The sequence below is a fragment of the Camelus dromedarius genome, chromosome 4 (assembly GCF_036321535.1).
Source record: "Camelus dromedarius isolate mCamDro1 chromosome 4, mCamDro1.pat, whole genome shotgun sequence".
NCBI lineage: Eukaryota > Metazoa > Chordata > Mammalia > Artiodactyla > Camelidae > Camelus > Camelus dromedarius.
This window is the reverse complement of record NC_087439.1, coordinates 66,206,147-66,219,988: the sequence shown is the minus strand read 5'-3', so window position 1 is coordinate 66,219,988 and position 13,842 is coordinate 66,206,147. Positions and strand designations below refer to the sequence as shown.

General features: G+C 43.5%; 1 protein-coding gene across 3 annotated transcripts in view; it reads right to left on the bottom strand.

The window, feature by feature from the left end:
• The window catches only part of PLEKHM3 (pleckstrin homology domain containing M3), a 158,490-nt gene that overhangs the window by 52,304 nt on the left and 92,344 nt on the right, over positions 1–13,842 (bottom strand). For all 3 annotated transcript variants that reach the window (XM_010985440.3, XM_010985441.3, XM_031451906.2), the window contains exon 6: positions 12,094–12,157. In XM_010985440.3, coding sequence (XP_010983742.3) covers positions 12,094–12,157 — 64 coding nt within the window. The remainder of the gene's footprint in view (positions 1–12,093; positions 12,158–13,842) is intronic.

Below are 13,842 nucleotides of genomic sequence, written 5' to 3'. Positions count from 1 at the left end.
GAGAGGCTGGGAGGGCAGTGCCCAACTTGCTCGAGCAGAGCCCTAGGGAGCTCTCACGAACTAGGGGGGAAGGGGTGGGAGGCTTTCCAGATACCATTCCCCTGAGGGGGCACTGGGGAGGTCCAGTTTAGGACCACTATGGATGCAGGAGGAAGCTCTTCCTACCAAGGTGTGGCTCCACATGGTGACCGTGCAGTCACTGCTACAGCAGGACCCTGTGGTCTGGACACCCTTCTAGAATCTGAGAGGCAGAACTGAGGTGGAGCCAACAGTACTTCTGTGGTGACAACTACAGTCATGACAACAGCAGTCTAGTGTCCACAGACGTAGAGTCTTGGTGCTGCTGAAGAAAGTTACAGGGAGCCATTTGTAAAGGTCCACATCTCCTAGCAACACCACACCAGTACTTGTGCCACTGGTAAAGCTCCTATCTCCTGAGCCCCACAGGTTAAGTGGAGTTCTAAGTATCTTCCATGTTAACTCCTCTAAGCCTCACAATCACCTTTTGGGGCAGGTACTATTATTCTCCTCGATTCAGAAATGAAGTGCTTCTTGAGGCACCAAGGGAAGTGACTTGCCCAAGGTCACCAAGTGAGTCTGGGGTGAGCATCTGAATGTGGGCAGCCAGTTCCTGTGGCTCCAGTGCATAACCACTGCACCGTCCAGCTCCTCTGCGATGCCCAGGGTTGGGTATCATCACCCCTTTGGAGACCTTTGCTCCAGGCAGAAATTTCATCCCATGTTGGCCTCACATTGGGCTGCTAGTCTCCTAAAAGCTCCTGACAGCCATCTTGGTTCTGATTTCTATTTAATTTTCCACCTCACAAAGCAGTCCCAGGGAGGGGGATCTGGTGATACCTTTCGAATATGATTTATTAACCAACAGCTTGAGGATATGTGGGGCTTCCGTGCTGCCAACTGACCTTTGTTTTCGGCCTTCCTAATGTTTGCATTACTGCCCTGACCTTGCAAAGTGACCTGGAATAGCTGGCCTGTTTCCGTGTGTGTGTCCACTTTCAGAGCCCAGCTGCTGGCCTGTGCAAGTCTGTGAGTTAGCATCTCGAGGGTTTGGAATGGGGTCTGCAGCCTTTTGAGGAGCACAATCTAACACTAACCTCCAAATTCCTTTCCATAATTGAGCATTCATTAGTTTGATGGAACAAAAGCAGGCATTCTCTATTATAAAGCAGAGGTCAATACCAGTAGCTGTGTTTTGTTTGGCTTGCAGAGTGTTTAAATATTGAGAAATTTCACATAAAAATATGGATTTCTGGCTTCTCTTGGAAAATGGGAAGGGATGACGACCCTGGGACTCCTGGGTACCAGCTGTCCCCTTCAGAGGGGGACACTCTCCCTGGCTTCTCATCACGACCTGAAGTCTCACTGTAGCCTGCACTGGGCATGGGAGCCACTTGCCTGGTCTCTGCAGGAACTGGAATCAACAAACCCTGCTCTAAAGCCATGTTTCCCTCCTCTAAAGTGTGGACTGGCTTGGTCAGGCTGGGGTAACGGTACCAAACTGGGGAAGCTGGTGCTCCCAGAGGGCAGGCACTGTGCGCTTTCCATCCTGTCCCAGCACTTGGCACAGTAAGCGCCTGGTACATTACAGGCGTTGATCGCTTTCTTATGGATAAATAGATGAGTGACTAGCTCTCTGGAAGAGACTGAATTTCTGAGTGACAGAAACCTGCTCCCCGGTTACAGAAGCTACTAATGCTCATTAATGCTTCAATAGCTTTTTGAATGACTGATGCTGCACCCTATAAATTATTTATTTATTGTGCTATAAAGACCTCCCCTGCTGTCACAAACGATATTGGATCTTGTTTAAAATTCCAGGAGCAAGTATGTTGATGGTTTATCAGAATTTAGCCAGAAATTCAAACAAAAAACAAAGTTTTATGAAGAGCTGCCTTCATCAGAATTAGAATTTTTCCTCAGAAAGACAGGGGTGATATTGTTGAAAAGCAGCAAGTTCCAAAAGTAGATGGAGTGGCAGGCTACTATCACGTGAGCGTAGCCAGTGGTTTCAGCTGAGACACACGTGCCAATGCTGTCCTGTGACGCTGCCACACTTCCTGGCTCCATCTCCAGAGCATCAAGTGAATGAACTCTGAAAGTGCTAGAAACCTCCTCAGCCCTCAACACTTGACTAGATAGAGCCTTCTTGAAATCTCTCTGGCTCCCTGAAGACCAACCACGAATCTGGTAGAATGGCTGGCATGAGACATCAAAGGGTAAAAACCCCACCGATCTCCCTAGTTTGAAGCAGAATCATAGGTCGCCACTACTAATTCCTGGCACCCAGGCAGAAGAACACTGGAGTTTGACCATACCCATCAAGAAACACCTGTCCTTTCCTGGGAAAAGGAACCCTCTCATCGTCAAGGCTGGCATGGCTCCATGTACACAGTATGTAGTTAATAAATATTTGCTGACTGAATAAATGAATAGGGAGAACACCTAGTCAGGGGTTTGACAGAGGACCAGGCTCACAGTCCAGGTGCACAGGTGGAATGGAAAGATTATAAACTCTACACTCTGCTGCTCTAGGCACATCACCAACCCTTTCATTTCTGAGGAAAGCAAAGTGACACCATCACACTTACCTCATGAATGTTTTGAGACAACCCCTCAAAATCCTGAAGCCTGCAGACAGCATTGTCAAAGTCAGTCACGAGAGTTAGTCTTCAGAAGTGTCAAAGTCAGTGATGAAAATTTTCTCCTGCTTGCCTCCATGCCAGAAACACTGTGTTAGGTCACTGAGGGTTTGAGGCTCCCAAGGCCTGGAAGTCGCCTTCCTCCTCCCCTCTGCCTGGCTCACGTCTATAGAACCTCACAGCTTAATTTAGAATCACAGCCACTAGGAAGCCTTCCTTGACAGCCAAGTTGCTGGGTGTTCTGGTTACTACTGCTGTATAACAAATTACCCCCAAACCTAGTGGTGTAAACAGTCATTTTACTATGTTCAGATTCTGTAGGTCAGGATTTTAGGCAGGACATCACAGAGATGGCTTGTCTTCTCCATGGTATCTGGAGCCTCATCACAGCCTTGCTGAAAAGACTTGAAGGCTAGGGGTGGGAGTCATTTGGAGGTACTTTACTCACATGTCTGCCAGTTGATGATGGCTGTCAGCTAGAATGACTACAGGTGGTCTCTCCATGTGGGGTCTCCTTATAACATGGCGGCTGGTTGCCAAGAGTGGGCGTGCCCAAAGAATACCAAGTTGAAGCTGCATCACCTTTCACGACCTAGCCTTGGAAGCCACATAGCATCACTTCCATGGTCATAGGCCCACCCAAATTCAGAAAAAAAAAAAAAGGGGCCATTTTTCAATGGGAGGAATGTTAAAGTCACAGTGTAAGAAGGGCATGTGGGATGGGAGACACTGTTACACAGGGTTAGGTCTATTTCCCAAGTTCCCCAAGTTCAACTCCACTGACTTGAAAAATGCTGTCTGCCTCTCTCTTAGACTGTGAGCTCAGTGACAAAAGGGACAGTGACTTATTCGCCTTTGCCTCCTCTGTTCCTAGTACAGTGTCTGGCACACAGAAGGCATTCAACACATATTTGTTGAATTGAACCAAGCAGAAAGGCAGAACCAGAAGGCCTCTTGGGGCCCCCTCTCATGCTGGCTGTTGGTGACATAAGCCAAGTTTGACCAAGGCAATGAAAGAAATCTGAGAGACAAGTACCTACACTTTTCTGGGGCCCAAGGCTATTCCATGTGAGTATATCATATATGATAAGGGAGTTCTGGCTTCCTTATGCCTCTCAGGCTGTCCATAGGAAATAACTACAAGAATCCTGACTTCATGTATTTCTCTCCGGGAGTTTTATGGAAATATTTTTCTCCTTTATATCTCTGTGTCATTAAAATGGCAAGTATGAGATTCCCCAAGAGGCTGCTTTTTTTTTTTTTTAATATACATAGGCTCACGGTACAGTGGAAAGAACACTGGACTAGGAGTCAGAAAGTCTCGGCTTCAGTCTTGGTTCAGTCACTGAGCAGAAGCTGTGGAGCTGTGGCATGCTGGCTAATTTTTCTAAGTCTCTGTTTCCTTGCCAATAAAGTGAGTATAAAAAAGGTAGTAACGCAATATACAAAAACTAGATGCTATTACAAAATATGGTGGTTTTAAAATATGTTTACACACTCCTCAACATGCCTCCTTTTAGAAGGTGGAGTCTAACTCTCCCCATATAGGTGGGCCCGGCTTAGTGGCTCAAATCAACAGAACGTGGCAGAAGTGATGCTGACTTCCGAGGTCTCCTGGCTTCCATTCTCCCAGATCACTCCCAGGCCAGCCCATGTCATGAGGACACTTAAGCAGCTCATGGAAAGGCCCACGTAGGGAGGAGCGGAGGCCCCCACCAACAACCAGCACCAACTTGCCAGGCAGCAGGGTAGCCCACCTTGGAAACTCGGAAGCAGGTTGTCCAGCCCCAGCCAAGGCAATCTCCTAACAGACTCCACACCCCACTGCCCAACTAAACTGCTCCTGGATTCCTGAGCCGCAGAAACCATGGGAGGCAATAAAGGTTTACTCTTGTTTTAAGTTACTAAGTCTTGGGGTAATTTGTTATGTAGCACTCGGTCGCATGCAGAACTATGTCCCACTAGCCAACCAAAGGTATGGTAGGCATTTGTTTCTCTGATCACTCGATGGGTTAATTTTGATCCAAATCCTTCCTTGTCCACTCCTGGTGACTAAACACATCTATGTGTGAGGCGGCAGGCTGAGGGGTTAGGCGAGGGGACAGTCCAATTCCACCTTTAGTAAGAGCGGCACTAACCTTACATCTTTAAGGAAATTGCCTTTGAAAACAGGGCCTCACCTCGTCAGTATTACAGCTGCTTTTTTATAAGGGAGAAACAACAGTAACACAAACCTCAAATCAGTAACAACAAAACCCAGGTGGCTAGAAGTGAAATAGAAGTGGGTGCCAGGAAACCAGACCCCCAGGAAAGTGATTTTGGCACTGACCAAGCACCACCCGGATGTGCGGCGACATCCTCACCTATGACCATGCTGTCTGTACTTCCAGGGACTTCTGGAATCCTTATCTCTGAGCTCTTTCTCACCTGGATGACGAGGCTCTCTCTCCAACACTCACAACAGAAGGTCATTTTTCTGAGCAGTAACTTTGCCCTCCGCCACCCCCTCTGCCCCCCTTCCCCACTGCGTCTGTGGGCCAGATGTGTTGTTGCAGTTGGGTGTGGCGCCTGGGTCTGCCAGCAGGCAAAGTTTTCTTGGGGCAAAGACTAACCAGCTGGCATAAGGAACAATCTGCAATACCCTCCTGTTAATCATCTGCATTAAACCACTCGGCTAACTGGCCTCAGCACCAAAACACCAGCAGCTGTGATCGGCAGGACAGAAGGCCTCCAGGAGGAGTCAGAAGACGCCAGTCCCGGCACTGAGCAGTACCCGTCGGTCCTCCCTGTTCCCTCCTTCTCCAAGGATCTGGAACACCCTGGGAGACTGAACACGAGGCATGACCTGTCCAGCACCTGCTCTCCTGAGAAACAGCGACTCTCCTCTTGCTCTGCTGCCAACCTGCAGATCCTTCGAAGAGCAGCATTCGGTCGCTTCCTTTTACCCTGAGACCCCCACATTCACTGTTTAAAACCCGCTTTATGTAAAAGGCATGATTTGCCTTCAGATAACTTCTGGTCCTCTCTTCTAACTCATTAACTGGTTGGAACTCCCTGATGAAAGACATTACCAGAGACTTAGTGATGTTTTAATGGAGGCCTCATTCCTCCGTCCCCAGATGATGCTCAGGGCTTTCTGAGGGCAGTGACGGCTGCAGCAGACACAGGCACTGGCCGTGGAGCGACACCGGCGAGCTGTCACGCTTTGTTTTTCTGCTTGTTAAATCTGAATGCTCCTAATTAGTTATCCTGGCCACCAAGGCCCGGGTGGACAATGATGCAGGGAGCAGGGGTGCTGAGAGGCTATGAATACAAGTTCCTTAGGCTCCTGAGGCTTGGGGACTGGTGACTTGGTTGTGGGCACTGAGGCGCTGCGCTCCTCTGGGCTGGAGATCCAGAGACGTCAGCCGCCATGTGAATAAAGGTCATCACCTGTCACTTCTGCGGGGAAAGGGCAGCTGCGCTGGGTGCCCACTTAGGCACAGCCTTTGTCTGCTGACTCTGTGAATAGCGCCCACAGAGAATAACATTCTCTGCGTCTGTGTTTGCCTGGTGGGGCAGAGCCGTGCAAAATAACTTGCATAACTTCCTCGAGGAAGAATTCAGCAAAGTATGTTTTTAAAAAGTGGCCTTGAAATGCCTTAAACGTCACCTTTTGGTGATCGTACTCACTAGCTAGAACACATTAGAAAATCTTCACAGTAGGGCCACCATCTGCGTTATTCCTTCAGGTGCCAATTCTGACAAATGTTAGGTCACAAGGATGACGATTCCTGAGCTCTGTGGGTGTGGGCAACGAGAGAAAAAGCTAGCTAGCTGTTCAGGAATGCTTAGTGTTCAGAACGTTCGCAACATTGAACAACTCACTGGTGCTCCAAGATGTAAAAAGTGGAGATTTTATTTGGTTTTAGAATTCTGTGCATTATTTTACAGAGCAGCATTTCTAATATTGTTTTGTTTGTTAAATTAATTCATTTGCTTTTCTTTTAGGGAGAGGGAGTACTAACGAGTTCAGGAGAGTGTATATATGTGTGTGTGTTTATCCATCCATCCATCCATTGATTCACTGGACATTTACATGCCCAGTGGCTTAGTATAAATGTTCATAGCTTTAGCATAAAACAAACAGTTCAGACTGTTCTAGGCACCTCTAGAAAGGCGGTATGCATCTGATTTACCCCTCTCTCTTTCATGGCTCTTCGGGGGTCCTCCCCTCTGTCACCCCACCTTCCCACTTCACATCTCTTTACTAAGTACTCCAAATTTCAGACTTTTCCATCTTTTTTTCATAATCTATCTATTGAAATCTATCCCCCTCAAATATTATTCTGTGCTTTCAACTTATTAAGAAGACAAAAGAATTTGTGCCCAAATTTACTCTTCTCAGGTCATATACAGGCACATCTTGGAGATAACATGGGTTCAGCTCTAGACCACCACAATAAAGCGAATATCACCATAAAGCGAGTCACATGAATTTTTTGGTTTCCCAGTGCATATAAAAGTTGTTTACACTATACTGTAGTGGATTAAGCATATAAGCATGGTTTTAAAAAAGTATATATGTTCATTAAAAAATACTTTATTGCTAAAAATGCTAAACATTATCTGATAACACAGGGTTGCCATGAACCTTCTATTGGTTAAAAAAAGTGAAGTATCTGCAAAGTGCAATAAAATGAGGCATGCCTGTGTTTTTATATACATATATATATATATTTCATATAAACTAGAATCTAATTGCCTTAACCTGATGGTAGGGTCTGGTTTAGAAAGTTAGAGCCCAGGGAAGGTGAACAGTGGGGAAGTCAGCTCCTCCGATTGCCCCACAAGAGGTGTGTGCATTCTGGCAGGTGAGGTGGTGAGCCATGGAGGGAGTGGGTGGGGAGGAGTTACTCTAACCACCTGCCTCACCCCTGGGATCATCCAATATCCTTTCTCATGAAGCCTGTACAAATAGAATCATTCATTGCTTAACTCACATACGTCCCAAAGGTGAGTAACACCAGAAGAGCTAGTCATTTATATCCATTTTAAGTTTTTGTCACAAGAGCACAGGTAGCCAAAATTTAGAAGTCAAATCTGAACTTTCAGCAGGTAGAAGGAACTTTAGAAGAAGTCTCCTATCACTTAACACAGCCCGAGGAATGGCATATTAAACCACGGTTGTGATTTGCTCCTTAAGACCAACTAACATGCTTATACTGATGTATTCTACTGATACAATGTGGAACTTTCTTATCAATGTTAAAAGAGCCAAAGGGATCTGAGTGAGGAGATGGTTTGTCACACACTCAACAGGGAAAGGGGAGAACTACAACCAAAAGCGAACACGTTGAGGGTTATGGTACCGTTTCTCCTATCTCTTGGGAACCTATCTTTTTTTTTTTTTTTTTAAATTTGTATTCCTATTGCAAAGCACCCCATGGATTCCTGATGATCCTGGGTAGACTGAAAATGTCAAAACACAAACTCTATTCTACTTTCCCTTCTCAAAGTACCAAACCAGGAAAAAGCTCTTAAAAAGCAGCCTCATTTCCCCATTAAAAACAGGCACTAACACTTGTCCACTCAGTCACATATTCACAGTCACTGCCTGCCAAGTCCTTTATGAGGAACTGCCCATCAGTTCAAAAAACCGCTCTGCACTTAAACCTCCTGGAAGTTTGTTTGTAAGATTTTATTTTAGTTTTTAAAAAAGAGTATATTCTGTCAGATTTACACTCAAAGAGCATATAGATTGAGTGTTTTTCTAATAGTATCTACTTCACTGAACAGAAATTCATCTGAAATTCCAAACTTAAGACATGACTAACTCAGGATGGTGTCCCCCCTGAGCTCCTGGGATCTGGAGAGCCCCTCCCCTCATCTTCTGCCCCCTTCCTAGGCCCTGCCACTAGCACAGGAGAAGGACTCACTTTTTCATGATATGGTGCCTGCCAACTGATCAAGTAATGGCTGTGTGGTGGTCACCTACCACCTCTGCAGTGTCCAAGTAAAATCCAGTGAGCAACTTAATTACCAGTGAAATAAAAAGACAATTAGGAACTGAGAACCAGCATAAGCTACAAATATTGATCAGTGTGCAGGCGACTATAGCTCCTAGAACAACTAGAGGGTGTTCCCTTTGCTAAGCAGTGTCAGTCGGTGCTATTTATTTCCTCATGTCCAAGTGTACAATAGTAGAATGCATGTAAAGAGGCCAGTGAATTCAAATAATGAGAAGAGGGGAAAAACTGTCTTGAATGTAATATCAGAGGCATTAGAGTAGCCTGAAATCTTCGGCCAACTTGTTGAATTGAGTCTAACTGAAAAAACTTTGGGAGCTGTAACTTACAAAAATGAAAACGGAGAGACAGAAGAAAGCTGCAAATTTTGTGGTATCAGAATTCTTTCAGCATCTTTATTGAGGATGGTATTAGCGTTCTGTGTACTATATTTTAAGATTTTTGTATATATACTTGAATTATAAATCTCCCTTTACCATGTTTATTAATCTTAACCTTTTTTTATTTCTGGAGAGGAAAATATCTACATTTTGTTTTTTAAATAAAAGCTAGTGGGAAAACTCAAATTCACTTGAGAGAAATTTGTAGAAAGGAATCTATGCCTTTAGGAATGATTTATATTATCATTATTTGAGATCTATGATTCTTCAGTTACTTGCTGGAGTTTCTTCCTTTCCCCTGCAAAATTTTATAAACTGAAATTCATTTTTCTATAGTTATTTTATATGATATAAGAGGTGCTTTTATAGAGACCTTTATTTTTGGAGTGAGGATGGGAATCAAATGGGGAAAATAACTTACCCTAAAACTCCTGCAGCTGACTTGAAATGGTGCCGTAGCCCCCAGACGGAAGTTGAAATGGTACAGGATGACCTGGGGTTGGCAGCTGCGTCAGTTAGGTTGGGTTTCCTGCTAGCCTGACACGCTCTGTCACAAGGCAGTAGTATTTTTTCCCCTTCTTGTGTTCCCTTCTCTTACATATTTGCAAGAACCAGATCCAGAGAACATGCCTGAAATTTACTCAGAAACCAAGGGAAGATGGGGTGGAGGTGCCCTTCAGTACTGAGAGCCTCCATGTAGACAGATCAAAAGCTAAATCCAATTTAACCCACCTCAGGCAGAAGAAGTAATTGAATTAAACTTCCTCTAAATATGAGGTTTGGGGATCTTAAAGCCAGGCACAAAAACACAGGTTGGAGTGAACCGTGGAGTAAATGGATGCATGGTGCTCTGGCTGCCCCCGCCCACAGGGAGTTTGATAAGCTGCTGATTGCTTTACTAGTGAGGCTGAAAACTGATTAAGCTGCTTATGGGGCTCCGGGGCTAATGGTCTGGCCCACCGAGGATACCACTGCCACTGATTTCAGTAAGCTGCTTGGCATGTACAGTTTGATGATTACAAAGGGGAAAAAAGACAAGAAGAAAAGACAGCAGGGTATAGGAAAGCTTTAAAAAGAAGACTTTATTATGCCAAGTGGGCACACTGCTTTGACACCCTAAATAAATACGGAATACGGAATTGATTCTTTCTCTTCATCTGGTATCAAAATGCATTTTTGAAAGGCTTCCTCAGAAATGACTCACTTTGGAGCCCACCCCTTCTGTCTTAAACTGCCTTTACAAGAATAAGCTGTCAGTGCCTTTAAACACACCTCTCCAGTGATAAGAGCTGGGGCCCTCAGATACTGAGATCAGGTAAAGGCTAGAAAATACATAAATGTAGTACTGGGTGTGGAATCTGATTCTTGCCCTTGGACACCGCTGGGTAATCAAAATTAAAACTGTGTCTCTTTCCACTCCAGCCAGCAGATCACTGTTGCTTGATTACATAGTAAAGGGCAGCATGACTGAGGAGTGGAAGGAGCTGATATGTGCAAACAGGTTTCAACTGGACGCACGAGTAGAATTAAAACCCTAGCATTCTCTCAGCTCTCTCCCGCTAAATGCCCTAACACTCTTTCTACCATTTAAAATAACTTGCCTACCTCTGTGGGGATAAAAAGAACACAAAAGTCTTAAGTTTATATTACTTTCCAAGGTTTTACTTTTTTATTTTTTTTTTAAGCCCTGAAGAATGACTGAAGGGTCTGAACACAGATTAAGCTGACCTCATTTCTTCTGGGCAAAACCACCACAGAGGAAAACAACAACAATAGACAAAAGAACTGAATCACAGCAGTTTGAGCTGTTCTGAAAGTTGTCCCAGTTATTATTTTTTTGTAATTGACTCTTGAAAGAATCCACAACATATGGAAAGGAAGGCAGTGCTTTCATGTAGTGTCTAAAAGCTTCTTAGGGAGTGAGCTGTTGATTTAAATGATTAACCAAAGCTGAACATATTCAGAGCTTTGGTTTGAAGAGACAGAGTGTTGGTTTTCTTCCCGGCTGCTAACCAGGTCAATCATTAAAAGGACATACATGCACTAATAAAAGTACAAAAAGATGATTTTGACTCTTACATACTCTGCTGTGTTTTACTAAAATTTAATGTCATCCAACTGTTTGGCTTGAGGACAAGTCAAAGAGTTTAATATATTCATTGCCTTTTATGTCTTTTTTCCTTGTCCAATTTTTTTATTGATGTAATTGACATACCGTAAAACTCACTCTTGTAAAGTGCACAAGTCACTGGCTTTTAGGAAAGTCACAAAGTTGTGCAACCATCACCACTAATTCCAGAACATTTTCATCAGCCCCAAAGGAAACCCCACAGCATCAGCAGCCACTCCTCACCCCCGGCCCTCCCCAGGCCCTGGCAAGCCCTCACCTACTGTCTCTGTGGATTCGCCTACTGGACATTTTAAGAAAAGTCCAAATAAAATAAAAATCATAAAATATATATTCTCTTCTATCTGGCTTCTTTCAGCAGGATGGTCTCAAGATTTACCCTTGTTGTTGCTTGGGTCAGCACTTCACTCCTTTTTATGGCTGAATAATATTCCATTGCATAGAGATACAACATTTTGTTTATCCATTCATTAGCTGATGAACATTTGGGCTGTTTCCATTTTTTGGCTATTATGAAAATGCTGCTTTGAACATTTTTGTACAAGTTTTTATGTGGACATATGTTTTGAGTTCTCTAGGATATATACCTAGGAGTGAAACTGCTACTTATGGTAACTCTGTGTTAAACTTTTTGAGGGACTGTCAAACTTTTTCCTAAGTGGCTGCACCACTCTCCATTCCCACCAGCAGCGAATGAGAGCTCCAGTTTCTCCATATCCTTGCCAGCGTTTCTTATTGCCCAATAGTATCTTTTTATATTAAGTGTGTTTTTCTCATTCTGAATAGAAAATAACTGATCAACAGGGCTTGCGGAGAAAACTACTCCAATGATAGCAGAATTCAGTGCCAAGACCATAATCAACAAAAACACTTTCTAAGGAAGAAAACAGAAATGAAATGGCCCCCTCAGTGCTTACCTGCTGCAGATCGGCAAGGGAATACAGGTGGATCTGCTGGAGGAGGTATTCTCTGGGGAAGATTCTGAAAACAAGGACAGAAACAAATAAATGTGCTGCCACAAAACACACTTTTTCTGATAAGTTTCAAAATCTCATTCAGGAAGCCCTCTCCTCTGCCTTCTCCCCTCCTACCCACACTCCTCCTCCCCAGACTCTGAGAAACCCATAATAATACCTTTCTGATATTTTTCTTTCTAATACAGATACCAAAAAGGGAGTAAAGTTTTCATCTTTGATTTTTAATGTAGCCCCAGGTGCCAGGAATACCATGCAGCGGTCCGTGTCTGAGGGCCAGAGTGCCAGGCTTCTTGTCCCTAATCAGCTGTGTCATCTCAGGCAAGTTGGAAAGCCCATCTAGCTTCAGCTTCTTCACTGTTTAATGAGGTGACTGAATTTAGTGTCTAGACGAGTAGATTTTGGAGTTGAGAAAATCAACTGGAGTGGCAACTTGCGTATCTCTGTCTAGAGGCTCCTATGGATTTCATTAATGGGGACGGTGGTGCCAAATAGCACATTAATGAACCATCTTCTTATGTGTATGGTGATGAGTTTGGGACTGTAGGTACAGATTGGAATGATAGGACAAAATATTTCAAACTGAGACTCTGATCTGTCCAATATCTTTGGCTGCTGTCAGTTCACAACATCTGGATAAATGACAGTGAGTGGACAGAAAAAAAAGACCAATTATGGACAAGCAAACAGGTACTAAAGCATAGATGGATAGAAGACACCATACACACACACCCCCAAAATAAAACTCATGGTGCTAGCATTTTCTGTCTTTGTCTTAGGGGGTACTATGCAATTTTCTTGTATCCTAAATGAAAGAAACCACCAACTCAGTTAACATCTATGACTGTCTACTATATACCAAGGACTGTGCCAGGCACTAGAAAGACAATTATGAATGAGACAGTCCCAGTATCTGAGTTCAAGGAGCATAAAGTCAAGTGAGGGAAAGAGATACCATTCACCTGGCTTCCCCTGTTGGTAACATCTTACACCACCATGGTGCACTGATCAAAACTAACAAATGAAATACTATGTAAATTAGACTTTATTCAGAGGTCACCAATTGTTTCACCAATGGCCCTTTTCTATTCAAGGATCCAATCCAGAACACAACATTGCATTTATAGATTTTTAAGTATATATAAGCACTTCCTTTTTTTTAAATTGAAGTATTCTCAGTTACAATGTGTCAGTTTCTGGTGTACAGAATAATGTCCCAGTCATGCATGTGTGTGTGTATATATACTTATTTTCAAATTCTTTTTCATTAAAGATTATTACAAGATACTGAATATAGCCCCCTGTACTATACAGAAGAAATTTGTTTATCTATTTTTATATATAGTGGTTAACATTTGCAAATCTGAAACTCCCAAATTTATCCCTTCCCACCCTCTTTTCCCCCGGTAACCATAAGATTGTTTACTATGTCAGCAAGTCTGTTTCTGTTTTGTAGATGAGTTCATTAGTGTCCTCTTTTTTCTTTTTTAGATTTCACATGTGAGTGATATCATATGGTATTTTTCTTTTTCTTTCTGGCTTTCTACACTTAAGAGTAATGATTTCCAGGTCCATCCATGTTGCTGCAAATGGTATTTTATTCTTTTTAATCATTGAGTAGTATTCCATTGTATAAATAAATATACCACAACTTCTTTATCCAGTCGTCTGTTGATGGACATTTAGGTTGCT